General features: G+C 54.5%; 1 protein-coding gene across 2 annotated transcripts; it reads right to left on the bottom strand.

The window, feature by feature from the left end:
• Positions 1 to 550: 550 nt before the first annotated feature.
• On the bottom strand, positions 551 to 21,786 carry DUOX2 (dual oxidase 2). Of its 2 annotated transcripts, none has more exons than XM_055278967.2 (34): positions 21,553 to 21,786; positions 20,918 to 21,005; positions 20,566 to 20,651; positions 20,133 to 20,297; positions 19,348 to 19,535; positions 18,964 to 19,165; positions 18,684 to 18,850; positions 18,230 to 18,290; positions 18,008 to 18,104; positions 17,469 to 17,559; positions 17,103 to 17,205; positions 16,363 to 16,526; positions 15,580 to 15,755; positions 14,879 to 14,997; positions 14,366 to 14,503; positions 14,060 to 14,173; positions 13,668 to 13,870; positions 13,185 to 13,370; positions 11,683 to 11,908; positions 11,503 to 11,596; positions 9,351 to 9,559; positions 8,782 to 8,851; positions 8,332 to 8,415; positions 7,627 to 7,805; positions 7,240 to 7,470; positions 6,961 to 7,060; positions 5,908 to 5,957; positions 5,512 to 5,639; positions 5,136 to 5,289; positions 3,729 to 3,961; positions 3,338 to 3,496; positions 2,836 to 2,991; positions 2,463 to 2,591; positions 551 to 2,172 (listed from the first exon to the last, which is right to left on the bottom strand). In XM_055278967.2, exons 2-34 carry the CDS (start codon positions 20,989 to 20,991, stop codon positions 2,050 to 2,052), a joined length of 4,659 nt encoding a protein of 1,552 aa, XP_055134942.2. In that variant the 5' UTR covers positions 20,992 to 21,005; positions 21,553 to 21,786; the 3' UTR covers positions 551 to 2,049. The 2 variants fall into 2 exon arrangements, with proteins under 2 accessions (XP_055134942.2, XP_063496816.1); XM_063640746.1 differs by having other exon boundaries at positions 9,369 to 9,559.
• Positions 21,787 to 21,817: the final 31 nt, after the last annotated feature.

Here is a 21,817-nt window from a genome sequence, read left to right as displayed (position 1 = left end):
CTAAGGCTGAGACTGAAGGGGCTGGAGTTCGGGATTACTGACTGGTTGTGCACTTACTAAGGGCAGGAAGGCTGGAGGGCTGCAGGAATGATGCTGTTGATAAATAGGTGGACTCATAATCATCATGCCCTGCAACTGTAGAACATAGTCTCCTGCCTTTTCCCATCTGTATAATTGTCTGGGCCAATATTTTTATTTGACTTCCCAATACTCTCACAGACATTTGAATAAATGAGGAAGAGGCCCAGAGGAGTTAAGGGATTTCCCTCCATAGCTATTTGCAGATAAAGTGGGCACTAGAATCCACGTCTCTTGACTTCTGATTGGTGCTATTCCAGCCTTGTCAGAGAGATACCTTCAACATAGGGGGTTGGGAACCAGAGGCATTTGGCCTGGCTGAAGAGGTAGGGTGGGGCCAATGAGAAGACAAACCTGGTCTGAAACTCTCCCTCCACAGGTCCTACTGGCTGGAGAACTGTATGACCCAGCAATTCCACTCATAGATACATACTCAAGAGAAATGAGTGCATGATGGCCACCAAAAGATAGGTACAAGAACACTCACAGAATTTCTATTTATAATCATTCAAAATTAGAAACAACCCAAACGTCCATCAACAGAAGAATAAACAAACTGTGGTACATCTCTACAATGGAATACTACTCAGCAATGAAAAGGAACAAACTGCTGATACACACAACAGCATGGATGAATTACAAAGGCATTATGGTGAGTGAAAGAGGCCAGTCTCAAAAGAGTACATTTAGTAGGATCAAAACTGGATTTGGTAGAAATCACATCAGTGGTTGCTTCTAGGAGCTAGGGGAGACTAAGTGGAAAGGGGTACAAGGGGAGTTTCTGGGGTGAGGGTGGAAATGTTGAAATGTTCTATGTCTTGACCTGGGTGGTGGTAAAACATGTACACGATTACTTATTATACCTCGATGTAAAATATTTTACAGCTCAGCTTTCTAGGAAAGAGCCCAATGAAAAAGGAAAAAAAAAGTTAAAGAGCTGAGTATGGAGGAGATGTTTCAGGCTGGCTCTTGTGTAAGGTGACCAGCTGTCCCAATCTGCCTGGGACTGAGGGGGTTTCCTGGGGCAAGAGACTTTCAGTGCTAAAACAGGGAGAGTCCTGGGCAAACTAGGACAGCTGGTCACCCAACTCTTGTGGAAGAGGGGAATTGAGAGCGAGTTCTGAATATCTCACAGAGAGGCTGGAATCCTTTAGCCCCAGAGCCCAGGGACCACTCCAGTGGACGCAGAGAGGGGCCTGCCCAGGGGTCAGGGCAGTGGGTATCACTGGTGACATCAAGAATATCAGGGTTGGGGAGGCATCTTTGTTTCCTGGTGCCCTCCTCAAGGTTGCTGACACTTTGGGGATGGGAAGGGGTAGAAGTAGGGCTGCTCCTTTTGGAGCCAGAGGGAAAAGACCTGGAGACAGAGTTGAGGCAGTCAGGCTGTCCAGATTCTAAGCATCACAGCTTCTGCACTGGGCTCTGAGGAGATTCTCAGCCAGAGCCAGTGAGCCTCCTCCTCCCTCAAATGTCGGGCCAAGCAAATACCAAAGCAATGCATTGATTCTGTGGAAGTCAATTAGAGATGTGGGGAGCTATTGGAGACAAGCACTATTGTACCTCTTCACCTCCACACTTGTCACAAGCAGGGACTGTCCCCTCCCCACTTCACTTGCCACGCCTGCCATGGCTTGAGCCGGGGTGAGGAGTGGTGTTCATCTTCTTTGGGAGATCCTGACGGGTTGCGTACTTGCTAAGGGCGAGAAGGCTGGAGGGCTGCAGGAATGGTGCTGTTGATAAATAGGTGGACTTAAAATCATCATGCACTGCAACTGTAGAACATAGTCTCCTGCCTTTTCTCATCTGTATAATTGTCTGGGCCAATATTCTCCCAATATTGGAAGGGGCTCTGCAGCCCTCCAGCTGAGGCCCAAGGTGGATTCTGATGGAGAGATTGCCAGCAGGGCTGGGCAACTTAGATGCACAGAAGGGAAGGCAGGATACTGGAAGCAGCAGCCAGGGAGGACAGGCTCAGAAGTTCTCATAGTGGTGCATGAAGTGGGCTCGGTCCTGCCTGTTGACGAGCTGACAGGCCTTCTCTACATTCTTGGTCATTCCTGGAGGGCCGCAGCTGAACACCCCGATCTTGCGCACCTGTCAGGAGATTGGAGAGAGAGAGGGTCCTGCAGCCTAAAGGTGCTCACTCTCCTTGGGAAAAGCTGCTTCCTGAGCCTGGCTGGAATGACTAGGGCTTCAAGCCCAGGCCTTGAGGAGGAGCATTAAAGTGGAGGGGGTGGAAGTCTCCCGTTAACACCTGACCTCATCCTAGGGCCAGGCAAGCGGGTGGAGTTCTCTGCTCAGAACAGAGCGGCAGGGTGCTTCAGGGCCAGGATGTCCTGGCAGGACAAGGCCAGAGTCCCAGAGTGGGAGGGAGTGGGACTGACCTGTGGGTGGACTTCCTGCAGGGAGTTGAAGAAGGGCTCGAAGGGGGGACGGCCAAAGTGGGTGATGGAGCGCAGGCCCGTGAACAGACTCCGGTTCAGCACTTTCTGGAAGTGCCGCTCACAGATGTACTGGGGGCACAGGGGCAGGTCAGACCAAAGACAGTCAGGGCCAGCACTCAGCCCGAGCCAGCCCGCATAGCCCAGGAGACAGAGACTGGGGAGGGGAGGGAGCTGGAGGCTGAGGATCAGGCCACCAGCTCCGTGCCTCCTGCCAGCTCAGCCTGGCCGTCCACCCACCTGCCCTGGCCATCCTGCCTTATGCTGCCAATCCATCTGCCCGCCAAGTTGCCCTGCCTGGCAGGCCCTAACATACTAGCATGGTGGTCCTGAGGTCGAACTTCTCAGCCAGCTGGGTGATGTAGATGTGCACAGACACCAGGTCCTGGTGGTCGTTCTCCTCCACCTCTCGGATGATGTCAGCCAGCCACTCAAACTGACGCTGGGTCCGTGTCACCCAGATGAAGTAGATCTGGGGCCACAGGGCTGGAGCTCAGAACCCAGCTCAGCTCAGCCTCCCTAGATCCCAGGTGCCTTCACCTGAGAGGCTGGGAAGCCCCAGACTACCTGCAGACACCAAAGCTGTGGCAGGACCCACCAGCCTGATCCCAGGCTTCCAACTGACAGGTCCCAGCAGAGGCCCTTCTGGCTACACCACCAACCTACCTCCAAGTTTGGCATCTCAACCACTGGGTAAGAATGACCCCTTCAGACTCAGTTCCTGGAGCCAGGAGCTTTCTCTCATGCTCCACCACTTGATGTGGGGACACAATTCGGCCACCTATGCCCCATTTGATGAATGAGGGAGAGATGCTCACCTTCTTACACAGCATTTGGCTGCCCAAGGATGACTTGAAGACCAGGTCTTTGAGGATGGAGGCAAAGGGGGTGACCCCAATGCCCCCTCCCACCAACACTGATACCTCAAATTTATGCCACTCCTGATGGCCCTCTCCAAATGGTCCATCAAGGTACAGCTGCCAAGAGAGTGGGGAGATGAAATGAGCCTGGCCCTGCCCCAGCTCTGAGACCAGAAACGGAGACACAGGCAGAGGGAGGGTACAGAACATCCTAGTCTTTTCTGAGGCACCCCAGTCCTCTCCCAGGCTGGCTTTGGGATGGCTGGAGCTTCTAGTCTCAGCATAGGGAAGGGCAGAGATCCTCTGCCAGTGCCAGAGGCCCAAAAGCAGGGTTCCCAGTGATGGGCACCTTTGGGTATCCAGCACAGCCATTGCCCTTTGGGGATGAGTAGATCTCCCTGAGGCGAGTGGTCCAGGGCCCCACCGCCCGGATGTGCAGGCTGAGTGTGTCCTCATGGGGCGCGGAGGTCAATGTGAAGGGGTGGTACTCGGTGGTCCCCAGAGCCAGGCAGGCGATCCGCACCCACTGCCCTGACTTGTACTCAAAGCCTTGGGGCCTCTGGAATTGTAGGTAGGTCACTCCTGGAGGTCATAGACAGGGAAAAGCACAGATGAGAAGGCCTGCTCCTGGTACCTGAGGACTGACAGGCACCTGTCCTCTTCACACCCCTGAGGCCTGGGGAGTAGTCACATGGTCTGAGCAAGCGGGGCTCCTGGGGCTGGGAGTAGGAGGGTCCCCTTCTCTGTTTCCCAGGTAATGCAAGAGCGGGGTTTCTCTGCTCCCCTGTTCCAGCCCCTCTCCTCCTCTCTACTTCCCTCTTCCCATGGGAGGCCCAGGCCTCATACCACTGCCTTGAATACCAATCTGCTGGGTAAAAGGACTCAGGCTCACCAGGGACCATCTCAGTGGCTACCAAACCTCCATTTGAGGGTTACCTTTCTACACACCTCCTGCACTATCATTTATCTAATGCTTTTCTTTAAATTGACTAACTTTTCAATTTATCTTGGCAGGGAACTTTATTGCTAAGGTAAGTGGAAAACCAGTATCATGTGTCCTACATAGAAAATAACATATTTTGTTACCAAATTTTAGCTGGATACTGTTCGTATCAGCTATAGCTGAGCCTCAGGCCTGATCTCTTTGTTGAAAAAGGAGATTAGCAAGTGCTGGAGAGTAGAAAGGCATACTAACGCCACTCTGAGATTTTGTCCTTAAGTAATCTCAACTGAAATAACATTGCAATGAGATTAATTTTTTTACAATGTGAGTCCTGAAGGTTAGACAGTCCTGCGATACATAAAATCGTCTTTTGCCACCCTCTATGATGATACCAATCCCGACTTTGGCCAACACTGACTCTCAAGAACAGACTGGCAATCTGGGCATTTGCCTGTCTCTGAGAGAAGGAATGGGACAGACATATGTGACTTTCTGCCCTGCACTTCCCCTGCACCCAGGCCACACGTGTGGGGGCCTTTCCTATCCTCAAACCCCTCTGTATGTGTGTTCAGCCACCTCTTCTCAGGGTCACTTCTCACCATCTGCAAGTCTCCTGGGAGCTAAGCACAGCCCTTCCTGGGTCTACTTCTATCAGGAAACCTTCAGGAACCCCCAAGAGTGTTTTTTGTTGTTGTTGTTTTTGGAGACAGAGTCAGAGGCAGTGATGGGGTCAGGAGGCATGGTGAGCTGTCTCCCCATGTCTGAAGATTTGGCCTCTGTCACTCCCGACCCAGGTCAGGCCGGGCCTGATACCTGAGGGCAGCAGCTCCGCCTTCACCACACTGATCTCCACCTTCTTCCGGCTCAGGCTCACCAGCTTGTCGCCCCCATAGATGATTGCCGGGACCAGGAAGTAGATGTGGAAAGTGGGCAGCTGGATCAGAGCATAGCTGCCGTGGATGATGAGCTGGAGACATGGCCAGTTAGTACAACTCAGGCCCAGCCAGGCCCCTGCCCGGCACTCCCTCTTGCCCAGACGCTAGGCCTGTGCTGGGGAGATAGGGCTGAGGTCTGGGGTCTTAAATCTCAAAGTCTCATTCTGAAATCTTGGATCCAATTCTCCCTCCTTCACCTTCCTGTCCCATCCTGAGCTCCCTGCTCCATGGGCTGGCCCAGGGAAGTCCCTCACCAGGGCATAGAGCAGGACGTAGAGGTGGTGGGTCAGCCAGAAGCCCCGGAAGCTGCGGCGGCGGAAGTGGTGGGAGGCGAAGACATACATGATGGCCAGGATCAGAAGCAGAAGCACACCTGTCATACCTGGGGGCAGGAGGACAGGGCCAGTGAGTAGTCTCAGGACTTCAGCTTGGGCTAAAAAGACAACAGCACATTCCCCCATCCTTCCCTCCTTCCTCTCTTGTCCCTCCAGGGCCCCCAGAAAAGCCTGTCTGGAGGGATTGGAGCTGGGGGCTTGTCCTGAAGGCTAGAAACAGATCCCATGGCCACTATAGACAAGTGAGTATTCACAGAGAGATGGAGACGAAAGCAGAAGTCCTCAGACAGAACCCCTAGGTCCCACATTCCCTACCTGGGACGGTCTGGAAGAACCACCAATAGAACTTCTGGGGAAGCTTGGACCTGGGGGGCAGAGGCACCTTGAGCCTCTGGCTGGGGCAGGAGGGGTTCCAGCACTGTCACAACACAGCATGACTCCTTTCCTGCTGGCCCTGACTGCTGAGGGTATGGGGCCTCCACCCAGTTGGCCAAGGATCCCTCCAAGGAACTTGGCACCCAGCCTTCCATGGTTCCACCCTCTGCAGTCAGCAATTTTTCCTTCTGTGTTATCCTGAACTCTCTTACTGTGGTTGACCCCTGCTTCCTTGAGTCCCTGGTTCATTATTCTGTAAGCTCCAGGAGGGCAGGGATTTTTGTTTCATTCACTGCTCTATCCCTAGGCTTAGAACAATACAAGGCACACAGCAAATCTCGGTAAGTAGTTGTTGAATGACTGCATGTATCTTGACATCCCTACTCTGGCATCTGGGTGGACACATGGGACATGCTCCATAAATGTCTATCCAGTGAATGGATAGAAGGCAGAGATGTCAGGTATCTATGAGAAAGAGTCTCCGACTTCATCTCCCAAACACCTTTCCTGGCCAATCAGCCAGCTTCCTTCCTGAGGGCAAGAAGTTTACCTTTCAGCTTCCCCCAGGGGACTAGCTTAGCACTGAACTTCTTGCTGAGTGTCTGGGACTGTCTATTTCTTTTTTCTTTTTTTTTTTTTTCAAGACAGAGTCTTGCTCTGTCGCCCTGGCTGGAATGCAGTGGTACTGATCATGGCTCACTGCAACCTCAAACTCCTGGGCTCAAGCAATCCTCCTGCCTCAGCCTCCTGAATAGCTGGGACTACAGATGTGCACCACAGTGCCCCGCTAATCTTTTTACTTTTTGTACAGATGGAGTCTCACTTTGTTGTTCAGGCTTGTCTGGAACTCCTGGCCTCAAGCGATCCTCCTGCCTCAGCCTTCCAAAGTGCTGGGCTTACAGGTGTGAACCATTGTGCTCTGCCTATTTCTTTTTCTGTTATACCCCTGGGCCCGCCCTATGAGTCTCAGGAGAAACCTTCCCCAGAACTGACCCATCATTCACAAAGACGTTGGGGAATACGCAGGCCAGCAGGCTGAGGGGGCTGACTGAGAAGATGTAGACATTGACTGCGTGGCCAGCACTGTGCAAAACTGGAAGAGACAGACACTGTTAGAGATGCCAACCAGGACAGACTCTACCTCTGATCCCGAGGGAGAGAGGAGACATGGGGAGGAGAGATGGAGGTATAAGGAGTTCCATCTCCCCACTGTTTCCTCCAACTAGACCCAGGGTGCTGCAGCAAAGAGGAAGAAGCCTGGGAGTCACATACTGGCCAGGACAACAGCAGCCATGGCGATCCAGCGGTGAAAGTCCACCGCGGCGTCAAAAGGCACATAGCGGTTGAGGAAAGTCTCTCGCAGGAAGGTTATGAGGTTGCGGCACATGGTGAGCAGGATATAGGAGAACATGAAGGAGACACTGGCCGCCGTGCCTCGCGACAGGATGATGCCCACGAGGGTGGTCTGTGCAATGTCCGAGGGTGGTGAGGCAAAGCCATAGTCTGGGGCCGGAGTGAGGTTACATCAGCTTGGCACAAGAGGCCAGGGTCCCGAGCCCTGGGCTCTCCCATGCAGACTCCTAGGATCAGAGGGCTTTCCACTCTCTCCAAGGGTCAGAGCCTGCTCCCTGCCCACTGCCCACAGCCTGGAACTCTTACAGTAAGCACGATCTGCAAACACGCCAACACAGATGGCCGAGAAGATTGCGACACACACAATGTGCCTCCGGTAGTTCTCCACGAAGCGCTTGTACTGCTGCAGCTTTTGGGCTAGGAAGCCTCGCTGCATCTTCTCTTGCAGTGCCTCTGTGTACAGCCGGGGAGTGGGCACCACTGCCCTATAGCAAGGGGAGGCAGGGCAGCAGTGTGGTAAGGGCCCTCTGGCCTTCCCTTAATGCCACCCCATGAAAGGTGACCTGGGGATCTGGCAGGCATCAGAATGGGCCACAACAGATGAAGGGAAAAAAGCAATCTGGGGGCTTCTTCCTCCTCCAACCCTTTACTTCCATCTTTGCTCCATCCACCCATTCACTGTCTCCCTGCTACTCCCCCTCCTCCTGTCTGTTCTATCCTTGTTTCTTCCTGATCCCAGCACAGGCCTCAAGGCTGTGCCCAAAGCAGGCAGGAGCCAGGAGACCCCTTACTATCATCCTGTTGAGCCAGGACCCTTGCCTGAAGAATGGGGTGCAGAGGTTGGAAGAGGATGAAAAGTCATTCAACACAATAACCCCTCAGTCAGGTCAGGAACAAATGGAATGAGACTCAGGATGGTCGCTTATATGTCAAGGATATGTGGGTGGGGCCTAGGGACCCTGAGACTTCTCTCCATGTCTCTTTGGGCCCAGAGATTTGGGAGACACTCACTTTTTGCCAAACCTCTTCTTCAGTCCAGGGCCTCCCAGCTCTGGGGCTTCTGGGGCAGGGGGCCCCAGTCCCTGGGGGTGAGAGCTGAGAAAAAGAAATGGGGCTGTTCTGCCCTTGTCTTTGCAGCCAGGAGAACAACTCCCAGGGCAGAGCATGGGGCAGAGGTAGGGAGTGGCTCCTGGTACCAGGCAGGGGACAAGGCACAAAATGAATTAATAGGATCTCATGATTTGTTTTGTAGAATGATTCTGGCCTGAAGTGGCAGGGAGAGAGCCAAGCATCCGAGTAGCATAAGGTGAGAGAGGCAGCTGGAATTTTTGTGCTACCAAGAGCTACTTTCAAAGGGCAAATGCTTGATTTTACCGGGGACTGATCAACCAGTCCTACCCCCTTCATTTCTCTGCAGGAGGCTCAGCCAGGCCGACCTGCCAGAGCCCCATTCCTGCTCACCGCTCCCCAGGTGTCCGAGTGATGAATGAGACTCTAGAGCTGATGTTTTGTTTAAAGATATCTCTAATACCTAGAGAAGAGAACAAGAGGCAGGACTGGCTTCCTCACAAGGGCGGTGGGGTAGGATGGGAGACTGTGCCCTCCTCCCTTCTGGGAAAGTCATGTCCAGATCTCTGACTCCAGTCCTGTTTCCCTCCTTCCCCAGACTAAGCACTCACTGTACACAGGGCAGACAATGTGGCAACTTTGCACAAGAAAGGGGACATCCTCTTAGGTGGATACAACCCTGCAGGTCCTTTGTGTAAAAGAAACAATGCCTCTTCTTCTGGCCAGATATATCTTAGACCAATGCCGGTGGCTTTGAGCAGTGTGTAGGATAGATTTCACCCTGCTCCTTGACCTCAGCGGGTATCGTTGTGCATTAGACAACTTGCACACCTACATGTGCCACCCCAATTACATGTGCTTGGTTCTATACTAGGTACCAAGGACTCAGAAAAGAGTAAGACCTGGGTCCTGCCCACCTGGAACTCTCATTCTGAGGACACGCCCCCCTCCCTGACGCCAACCATTCCTCACACACTCACCACCTCCACCTCCACCTTTGACACAGAGCTGCGTGAAGCGGAGCTCGCTGTCATGGTCCCGCAGCATGAAGTGAAAATCCTCCCATGTCAGCTCCTCCTTGTCCTGGAATCCCGACTCCCGGAACATGGACTCCACCACCTCGGCCAGCTGAGCCTTGGACAGGCAGTTGTTGGAGATCTCGATGAAGGACCTGGAGGAGGACCAGAGACACAGCAGCCTGTCACCCAGCAAGGTCAGGCTTGGGTAGGTGCAGGGTGGGGCAGGCCCCAGATTATCTAATGTGGTTACCAGTGACCCGGGAAATGGCACCGAGAAGGCGCTCCTCCAGCCTGCAGCTGACACTAAGCTGGGTGGGGTAGCCATGGACTCAAAAGGCAGGACAGAATTGAAAGTGACCTTGACCAATCAGAGAAAACAGCCCTCAAACAGGAGGCATCTACAACTGGGAAGATAGCCCACTGAGTGCAGGGATGTGTCCAGGGTGTGCATGGCCCTCTCTCGTGGCAGGCTGTCTGTCCACTCTCTTCTGCTGATGCCTCCCACACCACCCCTGGGTTCCCCCTTTCATAGTCCAGTGGGGGCACCAGGCAGCCGGGTGCCAGGGAGGGGACCTAGCTGCAATGCTGCTGCTTCCTTGTGCCAACACCCCGGGGCACAGGAGGGAGCGTCTCCATGCCCAACCTGATAGCACCCACAGTGGCACCTGCAATAGCCAAGCTCTATTCATAGGTTGTGCCTCAGGACAGAAAAGACAGACTATGCAAGTTTGTGTAGGTCCGGCAGCAATGCCGTGCCATGCTGGGCCTATAAAACGCAGCAAGCACAGCCATCACATTAAAAACATCGTCCCACTGACAGTAAGCAAGATACACACTGAGTTACAGGACAAGAAGGTAGGAAGTCACCAGGTGTGGTGGCTCACGCCTGTAACCCCCGCACTTTGGGAGGCTGAGGTGGGCTGATCACCTGAGGTCAGGAGTTCAAGACTAGCCTGGCCAACATGGTGAAACCCCATCTCTACTAAAAATACAAAAATTAGCTGGACGTGGTGGCACGTGCCTGTAATTCCAGCTACTTGGGAGTCTGAGGCAGGAGAATCACTTGAACCTGGGCGGTGGAGGTTGCAGTGAGCCGAGATCGTGGCACTGCACTCCAGCCTGGGTGACAGTGACTCCATCTCAAAACAAACAAACAAACAAACCAAAAAAAGAAGGTGGGAACTCAGCCCTTGGAGGCAGGGACCCTCTCCTAGATTCCCTTCAGCCTCACCTGGGGCTGGGCCTGCAATGACATACCCAGTGAGGTACAGACTGCAATAGCTTTGCCCTTTCAGAAGCCCTTGTCCAGTTGGGGTATCTGGACTATATGAGGAATGTAGCAGTTAAGGGGAATGCTTAATGCAATGTTAAGGCTTAACAGGAATAGAAAAATTAAAATAATGTGGGCTGTTACATCTATACTTTGTATTCATTTGCTCACTTATTTCATTTTGTCTTAGTTATGTATGAAATGCCTGCCCTGTGCCAGTCACAGGGATTCAACAGGGAACAAACCCTGCCCTTATGGCATGGAGGGGAGCTGTGTTACTGACGCATTCATTGTCTTCAGGAATGAGAAGCACAAAGCTGTTTTTTTTATCGGCACAACAAAACCAGAAAGGGCTTAAGATGCAAGAAGAAAGAATGGTTGGAATATGGAGAAGCCTTCCACGTTTCTCTTCCTGACTATCATGGTGATGAATATTGGAGCAGCGACCCAGGTCATCCATTCACTGTTTCATTGGGTAGAGCACAGTGTTGGGCATGCCGTAAAATAGTTCACAAAGATCCAAGGGCATCCAAAAGGGATTAGTGGATTTTTGTCATTGGCCATATTGGTGTTGGGTTTTTGTTTTTTAACTAGGGAGACTTTTCTGGCTGGGGTTGACAGTCCAGAAAGAGACTCTCCCAGAGGCAGGAGCCAGTCAGGTAAATATTTGAAGGTGGACGCTCTGAGAGTTTAGGATGTAGTGTCTAGGCCACCTCTCAGCACAGATGACCGCATAGCCTCTTTGCCAGCCCTCCTCTGACTAGACCTGTTTCCCTGTTTGAAACACACCAGGAAGTCTCAGGATTAGAAAGGCACACCCCATACCGCATCATGGTGAAGAATTCGTCCTTGGAGAGGAAGCCATTCTCATCCAGGTCATACATGGTAAACATTAGACGGGACTTATCCTCTGGGGAGCCTGGGAAGAAAAAAGGGGATGCAGGTCATCTCCTTGCTGAAAGACCCCTGGATTCTTGGATAGCCTGCCACCTCCCAGCCCCCTACCTTTCATGAAGACCACCAGGATGTCCAGGAACTCTCGGAAGGACAGGTAGCCATTGCCATCCTTGTCAGCCAGAGAGAACATGGACTCCACAAACATGTCCTGGGGCTTGAGGCCCAGGGACTCGGCAAACTCGGCCCTGCTCAGTTCACAGGTCAGGGCCTCCCGCACCTTCTGGGAGGAGTCCAGGGGCAGGGTCCCTGCGTCGGCCTGGTTGATGTCCAGCACCTGCACTTGGGCAGCAGCAGAGAGAGGGAAAGAGAAGAAGGTGAAGCCTGTGCTGGAAGCAGTTCCGTGACCCTTCATATCTACCCAAGTCTAAATCAGAAAGGCTAAACTCTGATGGTTCTCCTGATCCTTAGATATACTGACTGGGGCCTCTGTTGTCCTATAGATGGGGGAATCACATCTCTAGCAGCCTGCCCATTTCTCCCTGGGCCCAAGAACTGGGAAGTTCATGCAGTGGGCGTGGTGCTGGGGTATGGAAGGGGAAGGGCAAAGTTAAGGGGAATGGAAAGTGAGAGAGCCTATACTGGGGACAGAAGATGTAGAGACATGATGGTAGACAGGAAGGAAGGGGCTGGGGCTGTGCTCTCTTGCCAATTCAGATAAGGCTGCCATGTGCCTATGATTTGCCCATTGCGCAAAAACTTTAAAAGTCACGTGTAACAACCATTTATTGTTTTTTGTTTGTTTTTTTGAGATGGAGTCTTGCTCTGTCACCCAGTCTGGAGTGCAGTGGCATGATCTTGGCTCACTGCAACCTCCGCCACCTGGGTTCAAGCGATTCTCCTGCCTCAGCCTCCCAAGTAGCTGGGATTACAGGTGTGAGCCACTATGTCCAGCTAATTTTTGTATTTTTAGTAGAGATGGGGCTTCACCATGTTGGCCAAGCTAGTCTCAAACTCCTGACCTTAGGTGATCTGCCCACCTCGGCCTCCCAAAGTGCTGGGATTACAGGCATGAGCCACTGCGCCTGGCCACAACCATTTGTTAAATGCCTGCAACATACCTAGCACTTGGGCCAATAAGCACTGTACATAAAACAATGCTTTTCAAACATTAGAGTATATCCGAATCATCTGGGGAGCTTGTTAACACACAGATTGCCAGGCCCCACCCACAGAGTTCCTGGTTCAGTCTGACTGGGTAGGTGCATTTCTAACACTTTCCCAGGTGAGGCTGATGCTCTCGGGTCCAGAGGCCAACCTCTGTGTACCACTCATGTAGACGATCTCACCGAATCCTCACAACAATGCAATGGGATGGATACAGTTTTCATCACTGTTTTATAGATGAGGAAACAGAGATACATAACAGTGATAATGTGACTTGCCTAAGGTCACAGAGCTAAGTAAAGTGGCAATGCCAGGATTCAAACAAGGCTATTTCTCTCCAGGCCATGGAGTGGAAGCTTAGTTCACCCACAGTGGGGTTCTACGCAGCCCAGGTTTCCTCCATTTCTGGGGCTGGGCCCATCTCCAAAAGGCACAGATCATCGCACCTGAGCAAAAAGGTGTCTGAAGAAGATCTCCAGGATGCGTTCCCGCTGCTGCTTTGTCACAGCCTTCCTAAATAGCTCCTTCTCGCTCATCTCAGCCACATGGAGGCCCAAAGCCCAGCGCACACAGAAGTCCCGTAGCTGCTGCACAAAGGCGCCCCGTTCCTCTTCAGAACTAAACAGCAGCACCTGGGTGGGAGGAAGGTGGCACCGACGCAGGGAGCTTGCTGGACCTTCTGCTTCAGCCTCACCTCAACAGATCTTGGGTTGAGGGGAGGAGAGAAAAGCTCCTCCTCATCCATCCAGGCTGGGGCCAGGTGTGTGGACGAAGGGGGTCAGGTTGTGTCTGGGGGCCTCTGAAAGGAGCCCCTCTCCCCAGCAGCAGCTGTCATAGGTGAGCTCTATAGCTGAGGATAAGGGGGCCTCGCTTGTGATAATGGAGTCGTGTGAGGGCAGCCCAGGCAGGGGAGGCAGGACGAGCCATACCAGGTCATACTCCTTAGGGATCTTGAGCAGCAGGGTGCGGCATCCTTGGTTGCTGGACAGGATGAGGTTGACCTGCTGCAGAGGCTGCAGCTGAACCACGCGGAGCACAGTGAGACGCCTGTTCAGGACCTGCAGACACCTGTCTGACAGCAGCTGGATGATGATGGGACTGCTCCTCTCCTTGGGGCCTGGCCACTCCATCGCTGGGGAAGGGATGATTGGGCCGGGTAGTTCAGCAGATGTCCCCAAGTCCCCGCCTTCGGGTCAACTCCACTGTGAGTCTGAGCAGGCGCCCTGGCTTTCCTCTCACTCTGTAACTTGGTTCTTCCTCCCAGACTCCTGTCTCTCCCCTCCCCCGTGCCTCCTCCCTCCTCTGCCCAGCCCCTTCTCACCTGGCACTCCATCTTTGGCTGCTTCCTTCTTCACACTCTCTTTGACTTTCTTTTGTAGCTTCTTGAGTTCTCGGCCCCGGAAATAGGCCACCACTCCAGAGAGAAGCAGACTCACTGAAGCGGATCAGAAGGAGCAGTGAGGAGGGAGCCCCTCGCCTGGAGCTTCACTGTGGCTTGGGCTATGGCCCCTCCCTTCCAGAGGTTCCTTGAGCCTGGTCTCAAATGGTATACCAAATAGCTAGCCCCTCAGGCCAGCAGGAAACAAGGGGCAGGGCCAGTCTGCAGAGAGGCTGCCTAAGAGCTCACCTAAGGGAAGGCAGCAGAGAGCAATGATGGTGATGGCAAAACCAGGGCTGCTGCCCTCAAAGAAGTCAAGCACAGTCAGGGGTGCGCACTGGGGCAGGCCGTCGGTTGTGAGCTGCTTAGGCTGAGGGCAGGGTGCACCTGAGGGAGACGGCAGGAAAGACCTCAAAGTCTGAGGATCCCGCTACGTGGCCAGACCTCTTTCCCCTCTATCCTATAAAAGACCAAGGTATCATCCGCCTTCCCCAGGCCCACCTCCCTGAAACTGTCTCCCTCAAAATGTCCCCATCCATATCCTGTCTCTTGGCATCTACCCCATCCACCCCTTCTTGACTGTAGGGTGCAGCTTGTGTGCTAGTTGGGGTCCCTGCTGTGGGAGCCAGCCAAATGCAGGCCTCCTAGTCCAACACAGAAGGTGCCTGCCTCCCTGGACAGCACCAAGTGATTCCCCAGCACCCTCAGTCTTGAACCTTCTGTGGCCACTGTCACTCACTTGTGTTCTCCCAGGGCACTCACCTTTATGCCAGACAAAGACATTGGGCTGCAGGGCACTGGGGTCAATGTTGATAACAGCGACCAGCACGTCCCGCAGGGTGGTATTTCGGATTTCTTCAATCTCCTTCTTGGAGAACAGCCTAAGTTGGAAGAAGTAGAAGTCACTGGGACGGGAAGGGGATGCAGGCCTCCAGCAACCCCAGGCCCAAGGACCCAGGTGAGAAAAGAGATCCAGAGGGGCCGGGTGCAGTGGCTCATGCCTGTAATCCCAACACTTTGGGAGGCCAAGGCGAATCACTTGAGGTCAGGAGTTTGAGACCAGCCTGACCAGCATGGTGAAACCCCATCTCTACTAAAAATATTTTTTAAAAAAATTAGCCGGGCATGTTGGTGCATGCCTGTAATCCCAGCTACTCGGGAGGCTGAGGCAGGAGAATCACTTGAACCTGGGAGGCAGAAGGTGCATCAAGCCAAGATCGCACCACTGCACTCCAGCCTGTGACAAAGCTAGACTCTGTCTCAAAAAAAAAAAAAAAAAAAAAAAAAAAAAAAAAAAAGAAAGAAAAGAAAAGAAAAGAAAAAAAGAGAGACCCAGAGGGGTTGGGAAGGGTGTGGTGGGCTGACTGGGAATCAAAGGCTCATAAGGGCTGTCTAAGGCCAGACAGAGGGTCTGGGGCTCAGGCTGAGGAGCAGTCTGAGGTGGGGGCCCAGGCAAGCCTTACCCATTCCTGGTGTTCTCAAACCAGTAGCGGTCACCATCCCGCAGCCGTACAAACTGGTCGAGGACAATGGCACTGAACAGGGGTCCAGGGTCCCCATGGCTCTCCAGGAGTCCCCCAAGGAGCAGCTCTAGCTGGGATAGGTCGTGGTTATACAGGGCAGCTGTGGCCTCCAACGCCTGGGGCACCACAGGAGATAAGAGGTGAGTGTATGTTTGCTGGGGAGGGCAGCCACTGTTGCCCCATCCCTCGGACATAGGACCCCAGCAGCTGCCTGGCTTGCTGCTCAGGCCTGATTTCCTTTTCTTAGGCAAGCCCCCTCAGGCAGGACAAGTCTGGTGGAAGGATCAGTGTGTCCCTACCCACGGTAAGACCACGGTCAGGTGCCCTAGGACCATATCATGTGACCATCACCAGCCTGCCTGACCTCAATGACTAGCAGCTTCGGGGCACACAGCCCTTGGGGTGGGACCCTGCAGCAACAGGACAATGGCACCCAACCCAGAAGCCACCCTGCAGGAATGGTACAATGCCACTGCATTAGGAATGTATTCTGGTTAGGAATATATTCTGGTTAGGTTAAGAATATATTCTGGAATCAGATGGCTGAATTTAAGTCCCGCCTCTATGATTTACCAACTATGTCATCAGCAAAATGGGGAAAATGATTATATATACCTTACGGTATTATTATGTAGATTAAATGAGTCAACATATTTAAAGGGTTTGGAACAGTATTGCCATAGGAAAGCTTTAGCTGCCATTATTATCATTACTATTCCTGACCTGGGGGTCCGCATTAGGGTTGAGATCACTCCAGTTCCTTGGGATGTCCAGCCCAAAGGCCAGCAGGGCCTGGCTATAGCTGGGTAGCCCCATATCTCGGCCACGTTGGATGCTGCTGGCCACATAGTCTGTACGGGAGAATTTGCCAGGGCCAGGCCAGTAATCTGAAGAGGAGAGAAGACCAGACTATGGGCTTTGTCCTCTCCATCCTTTTTTGTCCTGCAGCCTTGTACTGACTATTGGCACTATGGTTCTTCCCTCCCGGCTACCCCCAGTGATCCACATGAGATCTGTGCCCATGCTGACCTTGGCTTGCTGCAAGGCCAACGTCACCATGTGCAATCAGGGCCAGTTTTTCCAGTAAGACCATTCCTCTAAGACTCAAGACTGTTCTAGTCACCAAGCAGTAAATTCCTTGTCCTATGCCTCCCTAGTTTCAAGACAGGGCTGAATGAAAACCTGTAGAGACCTAACTAAGCACCAAAGAGATTGTGGTACCACCCCTCCCCAATACTCAGACACAGTTAATTTAAAATAAAAGCAACACAAAAGTGTAAATTAAGCAAAAAAAAAAAAAAAAAAAAAGTTCAAAGTTCATTTTCTTCTTATGGCTCCTTGAAGTCTGTGTTTGTATCTGTGTTCCTGCATCATGAGTGCCCTAGGTCTGCTGTTGATGAACCCAGAGGGATCCTCAGGCTTCCTGGCCCCTTACCATCCACCCCTTCTGGTTCTGAGCTCACCCCTCAGATCTTCAACCACTATGTTGTCCTCCAGCTCCGAAATCTGGGAGGCCATTCCCAGCAGCAGCTCATTCACTTCCTGAGTACTGTTCAGATTGGGGTTCTGGAAGTAAACAATGCACTCAAGATAGGCCCCTACCCGAAACTCAGTCTCTCTCAGCCTGGACCACTTTAGTACCCCAGGACAAAGGGCCCTTGGCCAGTCCCAGACTCTCTTGAGCTGTTGTCCCTGGATAATTTCCTCTACCCTTCATCTCCCATGAACCTGGGGCAGCAACACCCAAGAACTGGGATTGTTGCTTCTCCCAGCCTGTGTGAAGAGACTGACCTTGACCCATCTTCCCCTGACCCTGACCCCAGCCTGACCTCCCGAATCCAGTAGTTGTTGCAGACCCTGAGAGCTTGGGAGCTTTGAAAACCCTTGTTCAGGACCTTCCGGAAATGACAGCTGGCATTTCTGAAATTGAGAACAAAGGATGTGGTGAGGGAATTTGGAGAAGAATCAAAGATGGGGTTGAGTGTGCTGAGGGACTCAGTGGGGGTTCACTAGGATTGAGCAGTGGCCCAGGAACTTCCTTGAACATGGCAGAGATTTGGCAACGTGCATTTACTGAAGATAGAGTGTGCTCCTAGTCCAGGTAGGGTGGGGAGAGGAGGGAAAGGAATGACCCAGCTGCTGGACAAATCCTACATCCAGCAACCAAATTTCAGCCCTTAGGAGAGCTGGGGAGATTTCCCTACTAAGCCCACACATCTTACCCCAGGGTTCTGTTTCAGGGCCCCAAATTTTTGCTTCCCCTTCTCTAGTGAAACTGCGAAGGAGTGTGAAAGGCCCCAGCCTCCAAGGCAGCTCATTCTGCACCTTTCTCACTGTGGTGCCCCCTCTCTGCCAACCCCTCCCTCACCTCATGTAGACACCAGGGGGCACCATGGTAGAGAAGAACTGCTCAGAGGCCGCCACAAATTCCGGGGAGATGCTGGGGTCTAGGAAAGGCCGGTATCCTGCAGGAAGGAGACGGTGATGATGGGGAGATAGGCTCCTTGCCTCCACATCCTCCCATCACACGCACCTGTCTCCTTCCCCGCAGGATTCTCAGCACAGGTGTCCTCCTTCCCCACTCCCTCACCTGTATACTCCGGGGGTGTTTTCTGCAGGAAGCTGGGCAGCCACTCATACACAGCGATGTTCTGAGGGGCAGAGAGGGGCGAGGGGAGGCACTAGTTGGATGGGGCGGGGCCTGGAAGGGTCTGAGCCCAAGGACGGCTTCCGTGTGGAGATGAGGACCAGGCAGGGTCAGTCATGGGAGAAGCAACTCAAACAGGAGCGGTGTGAGGCCTGTCCCCCCAAGGAACCAGGGGATTTGAGGGAGTGGGGGGTGGGGAGGTGATAAATAATAATCACCAGCCAGATTTCTCCTATAAACAGCGCGTGCCTCCCTATCATTTACAGGGGCTTCCCCAGACCTCCGCTGTCTGGGGAGGGGTTTCTGGATGGAGGTTGTCCACAGATGGGGAGCTCCGTGGGGCAGCCCAGGTGCAAGCCCACGGGAGGGAGGACGTCGCGGGGCGCGGACGGCTGACCTGGTAGGTGGCGATGACCCTCTTGCGCGCGTGCTGGAACAGCTCCTCGTCTCCCCAGTCTGGGTGCTGGCGGGCCAGCCTCTGCGCCCACAGGTTGTGGTAGCGGAACCAGAGCAGGCCCAGCGCCTGCAGGAAGGGTTCCCGGTTCCCTCGCTCCGCCCCGAAGGCTGCATCCGACGTGGGGGGCGCAGGGGAGGAGATGAGCGGTAGCGTGATCGTGATCGGGGGAGCCCACACTCGCAGACCCCCAGCCGGCCCCGTCTCGCCCCCGCGGCCTCACCGTACAGCCCCCGGGGCCCGTTCTGCCCGGTGGCGGGATCCGGCGCCGCCCACATGAGCAGGGGGTTCTGAGAGTCTCGGGGGAAAGCGGGGTCGGGCCCTGACGCCAGCTGTCCCTCGGAGAAGCTCCGCAGCGCGTCGCTCCAGGAGTGCGAGGAGCCATAGATGGCGCTGCCGTCCAGCCAGCCCGTCACCTGGTTGGTCTGCCGGGCACGCGGCGGGTGAGCCGGGTTCTAGGGGCGGTGGCGAGCTAGGGAAGGCCGGGGCCCGGCGGGTGTCCGAGGCTGGGGAGTGGGGGCCTCTCCCCTCCAGGCCCTGCCAGGCCCGAAGCCCCGGCCCCACCTGGCTGGGGTGCGGTCCCTTCCCGCCGCCTTCCCCGCCTCACCAGGTCCCGGGGGTTGCTGGGACTCCGTCCGGTCTCGGGGTCCCAGCGGCTCCTCTGGAAGGGCAGCACCACGTCCCCGCGCTGGTCGGGGTCGAACACGGGGTCTCCAGGTGGGATGCGGATGTTGAGGAACTCGGCGGGGCAGCCGGGCGTTTCCACGCTCACCACGTCGGAAAGAACATGGTAGCCTGCGGGCATGGGGCGCAAATGGGTGACAAACCGTCCTTATTGCGCCCTCCCCAAGGCCAGGGCGGCCTCCAACTGTCCTCAGGAGCCAAAAGACAGAGGTCCCAGTGCCAGCTCTGCCACCAGCTCTGCAGGTTAGCCCCAGGGAGGCTCAATTTTCTAATTTGCAAAGTAAAACTATAGTGAGTTCCCTTCCTACTCAATTCATAAAGCTGTTGTGAGAATCAAAATGATATAATTTATGTAGGGGTACCCCAAGTCAATCCTCCTCCCTCTGGGCTAGAGGGAGGTAAGATGGTTACAAGCACGTGGTGAGGAGAGCGGTGGCTGGGGAGCTCCGTTCCCAAGAGCTATAATGGGGGTCCAGTGACACCCCTAGTTTGGAGTAAGGCGTAAGAGAAAGGTTAGGGGAGCAAATATCACTGTATCAACATCGCAAAATCTCTCCGAGATGAAGGCAGTCTCGAAGTGCTGCTTAAAGAGGAAATGGTTGGGAGTCTCGGATGGGTCTCCTGTGGACTCGCAGAGGGTATCTGGCCCCTCCCCCAGGCTGAGCAGAGCGCCAGATCAACCCCACTGGTCTCCCTCTTTGCCCTCACCAAAGAAGACCCCCAGTACGGTGCGGTTGTGGAGCGACGGCAGGCCGGCTATGCCCCGCGTGGCTGCGTTGCTGAGCCGGCGCGGGTTGGGCAGCTGCGGCTCCTCCAGAGCCTGATACACACCGTCGGCGTAATTGGCTGGTACGCGGCGCTGCAACCGGCAGCCTGCGGAGGCAGGGAGCGGGGCTCTGTCTAAGCACTCCATCCCCAAAGATCCCCCAAACCTCGCCCTAAGTCTCCCTCAACCCCCACCCTACTTCACTGACAGAACCTTCCCTCAAGGGTCTCTTGGCCCCGGGAGCGCGTAAGATTGCGCTGTGTAGGCAGCGGAGCTGCTGGGCGCGTGTTCCCCGCAGAGTCTCCGCTCAGGGCCTCCCGCGCCCCTGCCCTTCGCGAGCCACGGCCCCAGCACGCCCGGACCCCCAGAACGCACCAACAGCACCACGCTCGTGGTGCCTCAGGTTGTTAAACCAGCCGTCGTAGCGCTGCACTTCCCAGGGCAGTGAGAGTACGTCCTGACTGCCTGTGGGCACAGAGAAGGGCCTCCTCAGCACTACGCTCCCAGCTACCCCTCCCGAGCAACGAAGGCCTTGGCCAGTCCTTCCCCAGCTCGCGGAACGCCCCTAACCGGACCCAAGTGTTGGGCCGCACTGGGAAGTTTCCCATCCCGCTGAGCGGCACGGCGAAATGACCTTCCAGTCTCAGGGAGCCGCTTGCCGCACCTCTCCCCTCCCCACCTTCCTGGGGATCCTGGGGAACACCCCGCCGCTAGAGGAGCCTGATACTTGCCCGATGGATCCAGGGATCCAGTCAGAAGAGCTCCCAGGAGCATCAGTGCCTCTGGTCTTGCACGGAGCATGCCAACCCTGCCGCCTGCGGGGTGAGGGTGGGGGTGGTAGGTGGTATGCGAAAGCCACTGTTAGGGCGTCCTCTATGCCTCTCCTCTTGTTCCTACAGCTAGTACTGGAGGAGGAGCGCCAGCTGTTTCCACTTCTGGAACGTAGCTGTTAGAAGCATCACCGAGGACCTGCATCCAAACGCCACTCTTTCCAGGACAATTGGCAGCTCTAGAGGCATTGACACTGTCCCCCATCCGCCACCCCATCAGAGAGTTAACCCCCGACCATAGGAACCCACTGGGCAGGAGTCTTCTGGGGCATGTCAGTCCAGGGCAGGACTGTTCCAGCCTCCCAAGGTGCGCCCAATGTCTCCAGTGTTTCACCTCCACCCGCCCCTAATCAGTCAGGCTCCGCTTCTCCTCCAGGAGGCAGGGAAGGGAAAAAGGTTACTGAGCTGGGAGCTAGGGACCGCAGCACCCTTCCGCAATGAATCCCCCCTTCCCCAATAAACTCCCCTTCTGCAATGAACGCCTGTGCGTGATGGGCGAGGGCTAAGGTCAGGTCCCAAACTCTGGTCTAACCTGTGGTTTAGGGTGGTGTTGGGTTCAGATGTCTTCTTTCCTCTTAAAATCTTTGCTTCTGTGCTCTGCTTCTTGCCTTCAACCTCACTCATCCAGCTCCGCCGATCCTCAGCCTCCCCGGCTGCACTCTCACCTTTCTTTCTGGGTCCTTGGTCTCGCCACTGTGCAGGTGTGGGCTCAGGACAGACCTGCGCCGAGTGTGAGCATCTGGACGCAGGGCTCACCCTCCTGCTGTGGAGGTGGGGCCCTTATTTGCATGACCTCT

This window comes from Symphalangus syndactylus, chromosome 5 (genome assembly GCF_028878055.3).
Source record: "Symphalangus syndactylus isolate Jambi chromosome 5, NHGRI_mSymSyn1-v2.1_pri, whole genome shotgun sequence".
NCBI classification, from domain to species: domain Eukaryota; kingdom Metazoa; phylum Chordata; class Mammalia; order Primates; family Hylobatidae; genus Symphalangus; species Symphalangus syndactylus.
The sequence above is the reverse complement of the archived record's forward strand: the minus strand, read 5'-3'. Positions and strand labels throughout refer to the sequence as shown.

Bases quoted from the DNA above. Each gene is read 5' to 3' on its own strand.
- DUOX2 (XM_055278967.2), bottom strand. From the start codon at position 20,991: ATGCTCCGTGCAAGACCAGAGGCACTGATGCTCCTGGGAGCTCTTCTG. The intron at 17,206-17,468 runs GTCAGGCTGGGG...GTTTACTTCCAG, and splicing joins ACAACTACTGGATTCGGGAG to AACCCCAATCTGAACAGTAC. The intron at 11,597-11,682 runs GTAGGGGGCTGG...TTTTCTTCCCAG, and splicing joins CCTGGTGGTCTTCATGAAAG to GCTCCCCAGAGGATAAGTCC.